Here is a 15,838-nt window from a genome sequence, read left to right on the forward strand (position 1 = left end):
GTCCTGCAAAAAAAAAAAAAATATTTTTGTATTTTCATTTTCTTGTCATTCGTCAGAAAGCTACCTATTTATTAAATGAAACTAAAAATTAATCTCTTTAATGTATTTTAAAGGCAAAGCTTTGTATTTAATTCCAGAAAAATGTTCTAATAAATAACAATAAATAATATAAAACCTTTGATGTTCAAAACTACTTTGTTGGCCTAGTGGCTAGTGTATCAGATTGCGTTCAAATTCAAGTCAAGCAACTTTTAAAAAGCGATCACGGACACCTTTTCAAATCCCCAACTGGTATTGGTAAGTGATAGGGCCATAGCGCATTGAGCATGCTAAAAGCATTAATGAGCTATACAAAAACAATATTGGTAAAATATTTTCAATTGCACAGATTTATTAGTGTTAGTCTAGAATAATTAGTCCAAAATACGTGATATAATTAGCCTACACTTATTGGAAACCTTTTTATTTTGCTGGTTTTAGATCTATAAGAAAATTACTGTTGTTTCTCGAAAAGTGAACATTCTGTGCGCTGTTTATGTAATCAAAACAACCTTGACCTTAACACTTATTATTACGTGACATTTAGACATGTTTTACCTGGATGTCCAAACAACGAGTTGAGCCTGTAGCTCAGACACTTGTACATTCTGCAAGATATTGGCTGAAACATGCAACAGGCTTGCTCTACAATCAAAGCGTGAAGTGGGTTTATGGACTTGGAATCGTTTGTGAAACGACAACTGAAACTAACACACTTTCTTCATTTATTTTTATTTATTTTTTTTTTTGCAAAGGAGTTAGCGAATATTAAAACTTATCTTGTTATAAGCATGATGAGAATGTTTAATAATTAACCATTTTTATTGCATATGGACAAAGGGTTATGGAGGACAATGCAATGACAATAATCAATAAAACCTTCTCTTTTCTTATTAGCTAGAGATGTTCGCTTTAAAAAAAGTCCGAAACTGTGGCGTGTATTTTCCTAGAAGAGGTCCAGCTCATAAATAATAGGTCATAACAATCTGTGAATATGTTTGGTTTACGTAAGCGATTCTCAAACAGTGGTGCACCCCCCCCCCCCCCCACCCCACTCAAAGTAAAGTCATGACTAAAAAAGGAAGAGGGAAGATGCCTATGAATTTTTAAATGTCTTTCTAACAAGGGACCAAGCTGTTGTATATACACTGTAGTGACGTTTAAATATTAACCAAGTCAAATTACATTATTACCAATGTTTTCAACATTAAAATATTTTACGTAAAAGATTCATTACGTAGATTTGGATTCTAAACATAATGTCAATAATTTGTAATTGTATGTAAAATAGCAACAACAAAAAATAATTGTGTTAGAAATTTGTATTAAAGTTTCTTTTCTTAATCAACAGGTAAGTGGGCGCGAATGAAAATTTTAACATAGAGGCAAAGTGCTCTGTCAATATTTAAGGAACCTTAGTTTACGTTAACAGTATAAGAAATTTCTTTGCATTTTTTTTTTACATAATATTTATCTATACTATAACTATAAAGTAGAATGTAAGGCGTATGTATGTATGTATGTACGTATGTATGTATGTATGTATGTATGTATGTATGTATGTATGTATGTATGCATGTTTGTATGTTTGTATGTATGTATGTATGTATGTATGTATGTATGTATGTGCCGAACAGAAATCAAATCCGTTTGACCAATCTTGATAAAGCTTGGCTTAAATGTTCCTTGAGTACTAACTGGGACCGTAGTGTATGTATTGTAGTCCTAAAACAAACTTAAGACCCTCAAAAAAAAAAGCGTTCACCGACTCTATGAAAGTAGAGTATCTTATAATTCTAGGCCATGTTTACCATGTTGACATGAGAAAAGATCGAAAGGATTTAGATATAGATCTAATTTTAAGAACTACACTTCGCACAGATAATTTTTTTTACTTTGACACATGAAAATTACAAAATATAGTCTATTGATTTTATTATTTAATAAAATTAAGCTTCAAATTTGTGTTTCAAAAACATTTTTACATAAATTCTTCCTTGATATCTGCGAAATTAGAATTCCTGACGTACATTCTTTCATTACACATTGCCAAAAAGGTTACACATCTCTCTATTCCTAGGTCTAAAACTCTTAATTCAACTCTACAGCTGCTAAGCCGTGTTGAGATATATTCTAATAGTTTCATTCATGAATAGCGTAATCTAAAAAAAAGTCACGCATGTGCAGAGCGAAGCTTTCACGCACGCGCAGATTGACCTCTATCCACGATTAGTCTAGATCTAGATTTATGTCTAAGTCAAGATCTACTTGATACTTTAACACATGAACATAAAAAATTAAGTCTATTCATTTAATTTTTTATTAAATATATGTAGGCCTACAGGCAAATGTTTTTATTTGAAAAATGAATTTAAGTCGATTAGCTATTTTTGATAGATCCATTCATACTATTTTTACATTCACGCATTTCGCATTCGCTTTAATTTATTATTATTTATTATATAAATTATTATTTCGTTTAATTGTTTACAAAGCATGCTCAGTGACTATATCGAAAGTGATACGCAAATTAAGACCCGCGGGCCGCGGGTAACATATGGCTACTTAGTTATAAAGGACACACCAGAAAGAGACAGACAGAAAGAGGCATAGTGAAAACTAGAGAGAGAGAGAAAGCACCTTCAATAGTTACACTAACTTCTCTTGGTATCAAACATACGTGCATCCTTTTATTGGTGTATTTATTCTTCCAATAAGTCTAAATTTAGAGATTTTGAGCATTCATATGAAAATAAGAATCATTTTAGTTCAAGGGGAAAACAAAATACCAGTGTGATATTCCAATCATCTTTGTTTGTTTCACAGGTCATAGTTGGTACGGGCAGAAATTATTTTCACTTCAAAAACAAAACGGACGAATTGACCGGCAAGCTCCTTCCAGATGCTCGATCTGATATTGACTTAAAAGATGTAAGTGAATAATGGATGACACACTCTGTCAAAAACTAAAAACACATCAAAATTTACATAAAATTTTTGATCATGCATTCATCCATACAAAAAATAAAACACACACACATGTTGACATAAAACAAAAATATGTACAATGTGGTGAAAAAATAATAATTTTATTGTTTTTTTTAACCTTTAGATCTGGTCAGTTAATTTACGTGTAAAAAATCTACCGCATAAAGTAGCCATCGGTAAAGCCAGTGTGAGTGCCGCTCTGGCTAGTGAAGCCAATGACTTTGTTCTAGGTGAGTAGTACCTCTTTGTTTTTTTTTAATAGTATACACACTGTCATATAAGTTATATAAAGTACAAAGTAAAGTGTATGTATGTATGTATGTATGTATGTATGTATGTATGTATGTATGTATGTATGTATGTATGTATGTATGTATGTATGTATGTATGTATGAATATATGTATGTATGTATGTATGTATGTATGTATGTATGTATGTATGTATGTATGTATGTATGTATGTATGTATGTATATATGTATCACCATGTATGTATGTATGTACCAAATAAAAATCAAAACCGTTTGACCAATCGTGGCTTAAAATATCCCTTAGATCATGGCAAAGATCGTAGTGTATTTTAAAGAACCTCTTACAACCGAAGGCCCTAAAAGTAAACAAAAAGTACCTAATTGTATCTTTTTTAAAGAACGAAATTTTTTAACAAATCGGGTAAACCCGTTTTCTCAGTATTTTATATTTAATATAAATATGTTGGCTGAACGGGTAAACCCATTTTCACACTCTACTTTTATTTTCGAAGCAAAATGAAAAAAGTTTTTGATGTAAATCTAAATCCAATCCAGTAGATCAGTAATACCCAAACTAAGGCCTACAGTCCGCGGGTGTTATCCAGCCACTAGCGGATCCAGAACTTTGGACTGGGGGGGGCGATTTTTTTCCAAACCCTAACCCTAACGCCCAGTAAACCCTAACCCTACGCAAAAACGTGCGTACAGCACACACACACACACACACACACACATATATATATATATATATATATATATATATATATATATATATATATATATATATATATGAGAATAAAAAAAGCAGCATTTCTCAACTTTCGGCGAAAAACAAAACAACTGGGGCCGCGCTATAAGGTTCTCTTGCTTTTTTCACTTCAAAAACGTATTCTCCTGACATATACAGCTCATTGTTCATCAATGGAGTTCGGGGCGAAGCCCCGACGCCATAAGCGTTTTCTTGCATTCTTCATTGCAGAAACGCATTCTCCTGACAAGTACAGCTCATTATTCATCAATGGAGTTCGGGGCGAAGCCCCGACCCCATAAGCGTTTTCTTGCTTTTTTTCACTACAAAAACTTATTCTCCTGACATCTACAGCTCATTATTCATCAATGGAGTTCGGGGCGAAGCCCCGACGCCATAAGCGTTTTCTTGCTTTTTTCACTACAAAAACGTATTCCCCTGACATCTACAGCTCATTATTCATCAATGGAGTTCAAGACGAAGCCCCGACGCCATAAGCGTTTTCTTGCTTTTTTCACTACAAAAACGTATTGTCCTGACATCTACAGCTCATTATTCATTAATGGAGTTCGGGGCTAAGCTCCGACGCCATAAGCGTTTTCTTGCTTTTTTCACTACAAAAACGTATTCCCCTGACATCTACAGCTCATTATTCATCAATGGAGTTCAAGACGAAGCCCCGACGCCATAAGCGTTTTCTTGCTTTTTTCACTACAAAAACGTATTGTCCTGACATCTACAGCTCATTATTCATTAATGGAGTTCGGGGCTAAGCTCCGACGCCATAGGCGTTTTCTTGCTTTTTTCACTACAAAAACTTATTCCCCTGACATCTACAGCTCATTATTCATCAATGGAGTTCCGTGCGAAGCCCCGACGCCATAAGCGTTTTCTTGCATTCTTCATTGCAGAAACGCATTCTCCTGACAAGTACAACTCATTATTTATCAATGGAGTTCGGGCGAAGCCCCGACCCCATAAGCGTTTTCTTGCTTTTTCACTACAAAAACGTATTCTCCTGACATCTACAGCTCATTATTCATCAATGGAGTTCAAGCGTTTTCTTGCATTCTTCATTGCAGAAACGCATTCTCCTGACATCTACAACTCATTATTCATAAATGGAGTTTAACATAATTAATAAATTCGTATACAAATCGTGTGAATTCTATACTAAAGACATTTCATTTGAATTTAGTATTTCCATAAAAATTTGTTACGCTGTAGATCTGAACTTGTAATAACTTTTCTTATTGTATATAATACAGACGTTACTTCAAAAAAGAAGATGATTACGTCCTACACGTCATGCATTTAGTCATGCATATTAACCAATGACTTAAATTCTGCCAAGTCACTGGTTTTCCTGGCTAGCTCAGGCAACCCATCCCATGCTCTAATAGCACTAGGGAAGAAGGAGTATTTGTACAAATTTGTCCTAGCATATGGGACGAGGAATGTGCCTTTATCTTTGTGTCTTTCAGAGTATTTTATTAAATTTTGTTTTTGTATTTGAAGATTATGGTTCAGTGTTTTATGTATAAGTGCTACTTTACTTTTGAGTCTTCTGTCCTGAAGGCTTTCTAAATTTAGTGATTTTACCAAAGGTGTTACTCTAGTCAAATGTGAATATTCGTTTGTTATGAATTCCACTGCTCTGTTCCAGTTTCTTAATGTTATCTTGAGTTGAGGGGCCCCGAACGGAGGATGCATATTCTATTATTGGCCTAAATAACATTTTAGTTTTATGTTCTTATTTGAGTTATATAAATTTCTTTTAATTAACCCTAATGCCTTGTTTGATTTTTTTTATAGTTTCATCAATATGTGGATTCCATGGCGGTTTTTCATTTATTATAACACTTAAGTATTTTTGCTTTTGTAGTCTGTGTTACTGGTTTCTTGGTCTGGTGTCTGGATCTAGAGCTCTCATACTTCATGCACTATAAGAGTACACAGTCCCGTTTGAAATTAAACGCAGAAAAATATTCTTCAAATTGCATCAAATAAAAAAAAAAATTTTAGAAGTCCTAAAGGTTTAAAACTAAAACTAGATTAAGCCGTACTAGTTTCTTTATGTCCATCCCAATCGGACAATATAACGATTAGTGTATTTTTTAAACCGTTCTTACTGTTTCCTGGTTTTTCTTTTAAAAGATGTTTCAATCTGTTTTAATTTTTTTCGTCTAATTATCTCAGGATTTTTGGAAGAGAAGGATGACCTTGAACTGACCAGTCAGAATTTGAAAGATGTCATTACTAGCTTTAAAAAGAAATCATTAAAAAACTCAAGGGGATATTTTATAACAGTCTACAGTAAGTTCTACAACTTTTGTATACACAAATTACATAATTAGTAAAAACAAAATCACTCAACCCGCACCCTTACATGCATGTGCAAAGCGTGACTTGCCGTAAAATACTGGTTCATAAAGTTTTATCATCGGTCGGTAGTATTTGTTTTCTTCAGCTTTAGAAGGAGATGTTTACAGAACTTTCCAATTTGCATTTCACAACCACACGGCGAACTGTAGGAGGATAAATACACCCACCAGCACGTCCAGATTTTCCGTTATGCAATGTGTATGAGTAAAATACATTTTGTAAACCCCGCACGTTTGCATAACCCGCACAGCTGTCATCCGTTTTGTAAGAACGTATCTAACCCGCGGGTTGCAAGGGCATAAAAAACAGTAATATATTTTCATTAACTTTGGAATGTATGTACCATTGCCAAACGTTATTAGTACACTATTACCCACGTAAAATACTCAATGTATTATTTTCTTCCGAAGTTGACCAGATCGCAAGAGCTCATGATGCGTCTCAAGGCCTGAAAGCAGCCAAATATCTGGAGACCATACTCAGCATTGTCAAAGATGTTCATGTAAGTGGACTACTTCTTCTTTGTAATTGAGATGAGTCGAAGACTCTTGGAACTCTGGGCCTAGGGGAAGCTCGACTTGTCTGATCTGTCTGGGAAAGATCCAAGCAAATGTAGTTAATGTTTTATGGTCTTATTACCTATGGCTCGGATGCCAAAACACTTAGGCTAGAGGCGAGGCCAAAGATCGAGTACATTGGGGAAAGTCTTTCTGTTCAAAATCAGCTGTAAATGTGGTCTCTTATGGAACAGTGTACGGATAGTAGCATGTTTGTTGAGGGTTCTATTCCATCCCTGCCAGTGCAATGAACTTAGTCCTTTAACACCCGAAAGAAGGTTCTGTTTTGCTTCCTTTTTGTCTCCTCTGGCGACCGTTGGCATCCATTTGCATCGGTTGACTTAAGAACCTCCGCTTGCATCTTAAACAATTTGTAGATTCTATGTAGTGCACGGCCTCCATCCCTCCTAGGCAGATATAATCGTATCGTGGAAGACTTGGGGTGTAGGCAGCGAAATTTTGTTACAAGTCATGTCCAAACCATATATTTTTTAGTTAGTCTATGCCTATCACATGACACGGCTGCCACCTCATCTAAAAAGCAACGCATTTATTTGTATTTGAAGGGCTTGGTGAAAACAGATGACACATTGCTCCTTGTGGCCTCGACTCAAGGCTCGACGCTTACTGTGGGGTCCGGTGCTTATATTGACGAGAGTCTAGACGGTAAGTTCTAGATATATGTATACATACAACTTAAATGATAACTTAATAGGGACTTTCGCAATCAACTCAACAATGTGAAGGACGCTCAATTGAACTTTACTCTTGCCAACTAAATACAAAAGAATAGAGCTGTATGTTAACAATATGTCCGTGTGTGGAAGCAGAGTTCCGTATCAAATCACCTTTTTATATTCTTGTTATTCTGTTGCACGGGTTGGTTTTTAAGTTTTGAAGTCGTAGTGAAAGTCTAATACTTCATCCATATTAATTGTTTTTTTCCTGCTATAAACGGAAGACCTAAGACAATTGAATTCTGTAGTGCTTAGACATTCCAAACAAATTTTCATTTACCTTAAAAAAAACACCATAGCCTATATCAAAGTTTTCATTTTTTGTACACCGGATACACCAAGAAAGGTACAGATTTCTAATTGTCCTCCATGTATGAAAATGGCCAATATAAATTTAGACTATGGTATGGCGTCAGGTGTTCGGTTAACAAGTTCAGCATCTTAATGTATTTTTTTTTCATGACTCAATAATAAGTAATGTTCAAGTTTAGGTCACTGCATTGTTCCTACTCGTAAATGTGCCGACTATTATGTCTGGGATTGGCTAAGTAGTATGCAGCTAGGATAAGCTACTAGATAGGGTAGTAATATGCTTCTAGGATTAGCTATTAGGTAGGCTAGTAATATGCTTCTAGGATTAGCTATTAGGTAGGCTAGTAATATGTTTCTAGGATTAGCTATTAGGTAGGCTAGTAATATGATTCTGGGATTAGCTATTAGGTAGGCTAGTAATATGATTCTAGGATTAGCTACTAGATAGGGTAGTAATATGCTTCTAGGATTAGCTATTAGGTAGGCTAGTAATATGCTTCCAGGATTAGCTATTAGGTAGGCTAGTAATATGCTTCTAGGATAAGCTACTAGATAGGGTAGTAATATGCTTCTAGGATTGGCTATTAGGTAGGCTAGTAATATGCTTCTAGGATTAGCTATTAGGTAGGCTAGTAATATGTTTCTAGGATTAGCTATTAGGTAGGCTAGTAATATGATTCTGGGATTAGCTATTAGGTAGGCTAGTAATATGATTCTAGGATTAGCTACTAGATAGGGTAGTAATATGCTTCTAGGATTAGCTATTAGGTAGGCTAGTAATATGCTTCCAGGATTAGCTATTAGGTAGGCTAGTAATATGCTTCTAGGATTAGCTATTAGGTAGGCTAGTAATATGCTTCTAGGTTTAGCTATTAGGTAGGCTAGTAATATGCTTCTAGGATTAGCTATTAGGTAGGCTAGTAATATGCTTCTAGGATTAGCTATTAGGTAGGCTAGTAATATGCTTCTAGGATTAGCTATTAGGTAGGCTAGTAATATGCTTCTAGGATTAGCTACTAGATAGGCTAGTAATATGCTTCCAGGATTAGCTATTAGGTAGGCTAGTAATATGCTTCTAGGATTAGCTATTAGGTAGGCTAGTAATATGCTTCTAGGATTAGCCACTAGATAGGCTAGTAATATGCTTCTAGGATTAGCTATTAGGTAGGCTAGTAATATGCTTCTAGGATTAGCTATTAGGTAGGCTAGTAATATGCTTCTAGGATTAGCTATTAGGTAGGCTAGTAATATGCTTCTAGGATTAGCTATTAGGTAGGCTAGTAATATGCTTCTAGGATTACCTATTAGGTAGGCTAGTAATATGCTTCTAGGATTAGCTATTAGGTAGGCTAGTAATATGCTTCTAGGATTAGCTATTAGGTAGGCTAGTAATATGCTTCTAGGATTAGCTATTAGGTAGGCTAGTAATATGCTTCTAGGATTAGCTATTAGGTAGGCTAGTAATATGCTTCTAGGATTAGCTATTAGGTAGGCTAGTAATATGCTTCTAGGATTAGCTACTAGATAGGTTAGTAATATGTTTCTAGGATTAGCTATTAGGTAGGCTAGTAATATTCTTCTAGGTTTAGCTAATAGTTAGTAGTATGCTTCTAGAATTAGCTATTAGGTAGGCTAGTAATATGCTTCTAGGATTAGCTATTAGGTAGGCTAGTAATATGCTTCTAGGATTACCTATTAGGTAGGCTAGTAATATGCTTCTAGGATTAGCTATTAGGTAGGCTAGTAATATGCTTCTAGGATTAGCTATTAGGTAGGCTAGTAATATGCTTCTAGGATTAGCTATTAGGTAGGCTAGTAATATGCTTCTAGGATTAGCTATTAGGTAGGCTAGTAATATGCTTCTAGGATTAGCTACTAGATAGGTTAGTAATATGTTTCTAGGATTAGCTATTAGGTAGGCTAGTAATATTCTTCTAGGTTTAGCTAATAGTTAGTAGTATGCTTCTAGAATTAGCTAGTATGCAACATTGTGCTTCTAGGATTAGCTACTAGGTATGCTTACTTTAATAATGAAGGACAATGAACATGTTTCAACCTTTTAAACATGGCGTGCTCGAAAATTTCATCATTAATATGTGTTAAACCTCATATCAGTCTCATGGTACGATGGGCCAGCATACGTTGTATGTCGTTAGTTTATTTCCGTTCCTGTCCATGTTTTCGCCATCCTGAGGTCTTACCAGTGGCGTAGCTACCAATGTGCGGGTGGTGCGGGCCGCACAGGGCACCAAGTGGAGAGGGGCACCAGAATTCCCCCAGTGTGTATTAATTTCCTATTTCCCTGAGCATTTCAGTAAAAACGACTAATTGTATGGACACAAACAAACATAAAGTACTGTATTTTAAACATGAACTAACGATTTATAAACTAGTCATGTCGCTATTTTGTTTCATCTCCTTGACTTTTCTTCCATACAATGTAAGCTATAGAACAGTTTGAATCTAATTTACTACATTTATTTCGGACACAAGGTACATGTTGTTGCTACACTGATCGATGCTATGTAATATAAAGAAAAGAAGAAGATAGGCCAACCTTTTTTACTTCATTGTTTAGTCCATTGGTTTAATCTAGATATTGAGTTTACAAATATATTTCTAAACTCTAGCTCTAAACAATTGTCTTAGTTTATTCATTTCTTTATGATTCTTAATAGTTTAATTTTTGAAATAATTCTATTGTAATGTCAATTTTTTAAAATAAGCTAACCTTAGTTTTCTACGAGTTTTTTTTTAACTAATTGTAATACTGTAACATAAACAAAATGATGAACAGTGCTCAAGACTGACTTGTCTGGCTGGCGCCTCAAAACCCTTTTAAGCTCAGACGAAGAAATCGGCATCTCTGGTTCTGTACAGTCTGTGTAGTCTATAAGGGCCCCATACCCAGATCTATCGGGGTCCCGCATTACCGACCCATCGGTGTAGCAGAAAATGGCATCTGATAGGTAGGACTTTAGTGCAGCTGATGCCAAGTTTTGGAGTATGGCAGGTGTTAATCGCCTCTTGGTGGCTCCCTCTTGCCCTATAAGGTACATGTTTATTTGTGAGGCCGGCATTCTCCTCCACGGAGGGCAAGTATTAATTCTTCTAATAGGAATTCAATCAGTGGAGAGCCCAGCTGATTTTGACAAATTGGCCGCAATGCGGAGGAACGATCGCACTTTTATGCGGTTCTTCTCTCTCCACTGTTGCACTAAGATTGTGGTGGGTAGCCTAGAGTTGCCCCTTTTATAGCGATCGTAGGCCGTAAGTACCGCCCTCTCCCTCCTTAAATGTAAAGGGGCCACGTTTGTTAAGATTTCATCATCTTCATTTAAATCCAAAGATGGATTCAATGAGTGGTGGAGGTTATCCCCGAAAATAGAGAAACATGAGACCAGCAGAGCTCACATTCAGTCATCGCTTGCTTGGAGGGAACTTGAAGTTCGCCTGAGAGTAGGGAACAATATTGACAACAAGGCCCAAGATTTGATTATACATGAGACGAAAACCTGGAGAGTTAGTAAAATTACTATCAAAGTACGATCCACTCTTGAGGGAGCATGTGCTTTGAACTAACCTTTGTTCCAGACCGAATACATACATGTCTCCACAAATACAAAATGAATTTATTACAAAATTGGGGGATCACGCTAAAAAACAAATCATACAGCAAGTAAAACAAGCCAAATATTTCTCTATTATTTTTGACAGTACACCTGACATCTTAAAGCGGATCAAACTTCCCAAATTTTACGGTACGTTGTCATGGATAATGACGGGGTGCAGGTTTGTGAGTCTTTTATTGACTTCATCGACACAAAGGACAAGCATGCTGCTGGAATCGCTGAGATGATTCTAGAGAAACTGCGTTCGGATAGCTTAGACATAATGGACTGCAGGGGTCAAGGCTATGATAATGCTGCGGTCATGAAGGTCAAAACTACGGTGTCCATAAACGTATTCTAGAAGTCACTATTCATTGCCTGCTCAAACTCTGGAGACATTAACTAGCAGAGATGAAAATTCATCGACTAGATCTGAAGCAGGTGGATTATTGGTTGCTGTTCAGTCTTTTAATTTTCTCACCTATCTTGGATTTTGGGCTCCTGTATTAACTGAAATTAATGATGCGCAATTCTACCTTCAAAAACAAGGATTGTGTATTCGAGACTGCTCACTCAAACTAAAAACATTAGAGACATTTTTAAGTAGTAATCGAGAGGACATCGCTAAAGCCAGCATTACCTTTGCCGAAAGCGTGTGCTCAGATCTGAGAATTAGTACAGAACCTCAAAAACGTATTGGCCAAAAGAAAAAGATGCCTGGTGAGAAAAGTGACTACTCTGTACTTACACACAAAGAAGAGCTACGAAGGGAAATTTATTCTACCTTGGACAGGATTGTTCAAGAAATAATCACCCGATTCGAGCAACTTCATGATGTAGCAGATAGATATGAATTTTTGTCGCCTATTAAATCCTCAGGTTGAAATCAATTTCGATAGTACTCCTAGCGACATTGATAAAAACAAATTTCTGCTGGAGCGAAAGAGGCTTAACGGTTTGTCACAGTTTCATCAGAAGCCTTCGAATTTCCAAAACCTGTTGAGCTCTTGAATTTTATAAATAAATATCAGCTAGATGATTCAGTCCCGAATATCATCATGATTCACATATTTTTGACTATTGAGGTAAGCGTTGCTACATGCGAAGTTTTTTCAAACTTAAACTGATCAAGAATAATTTGCGATCAACGATGACTCACTAATTTGGCCATTTTGTCCATTGAACAAAAACTGGTGGAAAAAAATGGATTTTGATAAAATTATTGATACTTTTGCCAGCAAGAAAGCGCGTAAAATTCATTTGTAGTATGTTTATGTAAAAGTGATTTTTTTGAATTAACAATATTTGATTTATGAATACATATTATTTTGAACAGGTTTTGCAATGTTATTAATTAGTTGTTTTTTTTTTGGAGGGGGGGGGCATCAAGATGAGGTACCGCACCAGGCATCATATACTCTAGTTACGCCACTGGGTCTTACCCATTATGTGATCATTCACACTTTGATGGCTGTCTTCCCATATGTTTGTTTTAAAATCCTTTATCACTTCCTGCTTGTGTTCTTCTACTAGGTTGTAAAAATAGTATCGCACATGACCTCAATGCTGAAAGGACCTTTACCTCTATTGATGCAAGGGCTAGATTCAAACAAGCTACTCTTTTTTTCGTATGGATGGTTCCTTCATTACCGATGTGATCAATACATGTGTATGTTATACATGTTATCCCATATGTGACATGCACATCTTTTGAGATCGTAGAGAAAAACAAATACTAATGAATGTATAACGAACTGCTTGGTGTGAACAAATTTCAGTATAAAACTTACACACTTAATGTTAAGTGTTAGTGAAAGGTCCATTTGTTGCCTAGTAGAGTTATTATTATTATTATTATTATTATTTTGCATTTTTTGATCTAACATTGAATCTTTTTTAAGGTTATACTAAAACAGAAGAATGTCAGTCCTACAGGTTTCTGAATTATGCTTTCGGAGTTGAAAAGGCTCCGAAATTTGACACAGTCCCAGGTATTTAGATAAAGTATTTTAATTTTGTTTTGTAGATCTTTGATCAATTAACAGGTCTGACTAATTTCTTTCATCTGAAATTAAAGTAGAATAGCACTTTCTTTAAATAATAAATCAAAAAGTTTTTGACTTAAGTTACTGCTCTCAATGTAATTAGCTCTAGTCCATTGGGTTCAGCTGTACATACTAAACACTAAAATAACTTGGTCATAATGAAACCCATTGTTAAAGAAGCCCTCAACACTGACATACAGCGTCACAACCAGTGAGCAGTCAAGACCAAGAGCTCACTGCCACGTCATAGGTCTAACGTCACGTGACTGTTGAGAACTTGAGGCCTACTATAACGCTTGGTCTTGATAATATCCACACGCAAACTTCCGGTCATTCCAACATACTGACACAATGACACAGACGAGTAACATTGGTTTATATAACTATATACTGAATTATGTTTAAATAATAATAATATATATATCATTCTATTCATGGCTCAAGAATTTGGACACCAAGAAATGGAAAGATCACTCTCTTATTTCTGCAAGTCGGACGGACTAGAGTTATCCCACGTAATATTAGAGGCGAAAAAAAAAGAGGGGGGGGGGGAACAAGTAGTATTCAGCCGTCACTAAATAGCAGGGCTGGACTTAACCATTGTGACCAAGAGTCATGGAAAGAGAACAAGTAATCTACTCTGTATTCACCCGTTACTAAATAGAAGGGCATTGTGGAGCCCAATGCGAAACGGATTTCGTGGGGCCCAGTTTGGGTAGGATACGGATAATAACTGAAAATTAAGAGTTTGTATTAGAAAATATATTCGTCTTTGCATTTTATTCATTCTTTACTACACACAGAATTACTACACGAGCCTTGCGTGTAGCGAAGTCATACAGTATATCATAAGAATTCAGTTTCCTACATAGATCACATTCAATAGAAAGAATTACCAAATGTTTCAATCTATCTACGAGAATTGTTGATCTTAATTAATTCTTCATTAGTTTGAGGCGCGAGAAGCTTCTTTTACCAGATTCCACAATTACGTGATAATGCTGCTTTTTTTTATTCGCGCGTAGTATTGGCGTTTTCCATTGACACCCCAAAATGAAAATTTTTGTATATATATATTTTAGGTGATTTGTATGTTATCAAACGATTTTAATAATTTCCGGAGATTTCCAGGACTTTTTCGTATATTTTCCAATTTCAGGAGATTTACAGGAGCTCCTGGTATATCAGGAGGCGCGTGAAATCTGTTATAAGTTATAAATGGTTTAACTCTATAATTTATACAACTAGAATTAGCAGGTCCTATGAAAGTGTGGTGCCCACTTCGGCGGCATAGGTTGCAGTGGCCTAAGGCCGGCCCTGTAAAATAGCGGCGTATGCTACGCCGCCGGTCGACTAGTAATATTAATAATAATGTTCAGAGTTTTGAAATGACTAGATCTTGCAAATACACGCATATACTTATAATCAGGGAGGCGCGGTGGTTTAGTGGTAAAGCGGTTGGCTTCTGAAACCGGGGTTCTCGGGATCTTTGGATGTCACTGTGTCCATCTTTGATGGGTACCTTGCATTTGTTGGCAAAAAGTAAAGACAGTTGGTCGTTGTGCTGGCCACGTGACACCCTCGTTAAGCCCAATAAAATTAAATTTGACATGTATCTTAAGTCTGTTTTTAATCACAGTTTTGAAATGTTGCATAAGGGAGAGAATTATGTTATTACTTTTATTTCTAGATTTAATTTTAAAAGAGCTACCTCTCTTTGAATACACATATTTCAAACTCTTTTGTAAATAAAAAATTACATATATACCATACATAGATACATAAAAAGAAAGCAAGAAAGAAATAAAGACATATAGATTGATGGGTGGATGGATAGATAATGTAACCTGTGATACAAACATGAATACTGAGTCGTAAGAATATGAGACACAGTCTTCTCTTTCTCTCTGCAAGGAGAGAACCGATAATCGAAGATTGGTCTAAATCAAGTAAAATAACCGATGGAACAATGGACCCTACAGCACCGAGGCTATGATATTTAGGTATTCTCAAACACAATAGTGAATAACTTTTTCTCTTATTTATTGGGTATTCCGAGTCGAAGAAAAGGCTTATTATTATTGTGGGAAGCGTGGTCGAGAGGCTAAGTGCGCTTGAACTTGGCTTGGTTTGGCTACCTAGAAAGGGGCTCGAGGCTCGACACCC

The 15,838-nt window shown here is 35.8% G+C and overlaps 1 protein-coding gene across 1 annotated transcript in view; it reads left to right on the forward strand.

Moving 5' to 3' along the window:
* The window catches only part of LOC106057433 (alkaline phosphatase-like), a 48,754-nt gene that overhangs the window by 31,431 nt on the left and 1,485 nt on the right, over positions 1–15,838 (forward strand). The window contains exons 6-11 of the mRNA XM_056008017.1: positions 2,866–2,970; positions 3,152–3,257; positions 6,225–6,341; positions 6,821–6,912; positions 7,534–7,633; positions 13,529–13,618. Of these exons, the coding sequence (XP_055863992.1) occupies positions 2,866–2,970; positions 3,152–3,257; positions 6,225–6,341; positions 6,821–6,912; positions 7,534–7,633; positions 13,529–13,618 (610 nt within the window). The remainder of the gene's footprint in view (positions 1–2,865; positions 2,971–3,151; positions 3,258–6,224; positions 6,342–6,820; positions 6,913–7,533; positions 7,634–13,528; positions 13,619–15,838) is intronic.

Source organism: Biomphalaria glabrata, chromosome 13 (assembly GCF_947242115.1).
Source record: "Biomphalaria glabrata chromosome 13, xgBioGlab47.1, whole genome shotgun sequence".
Lineage (NCBI taxonomy): Eukaryota > Metazoa > Mollusca > Gastropoda > Planorbidae > Biomphalaria > Biomphalaria glabrata.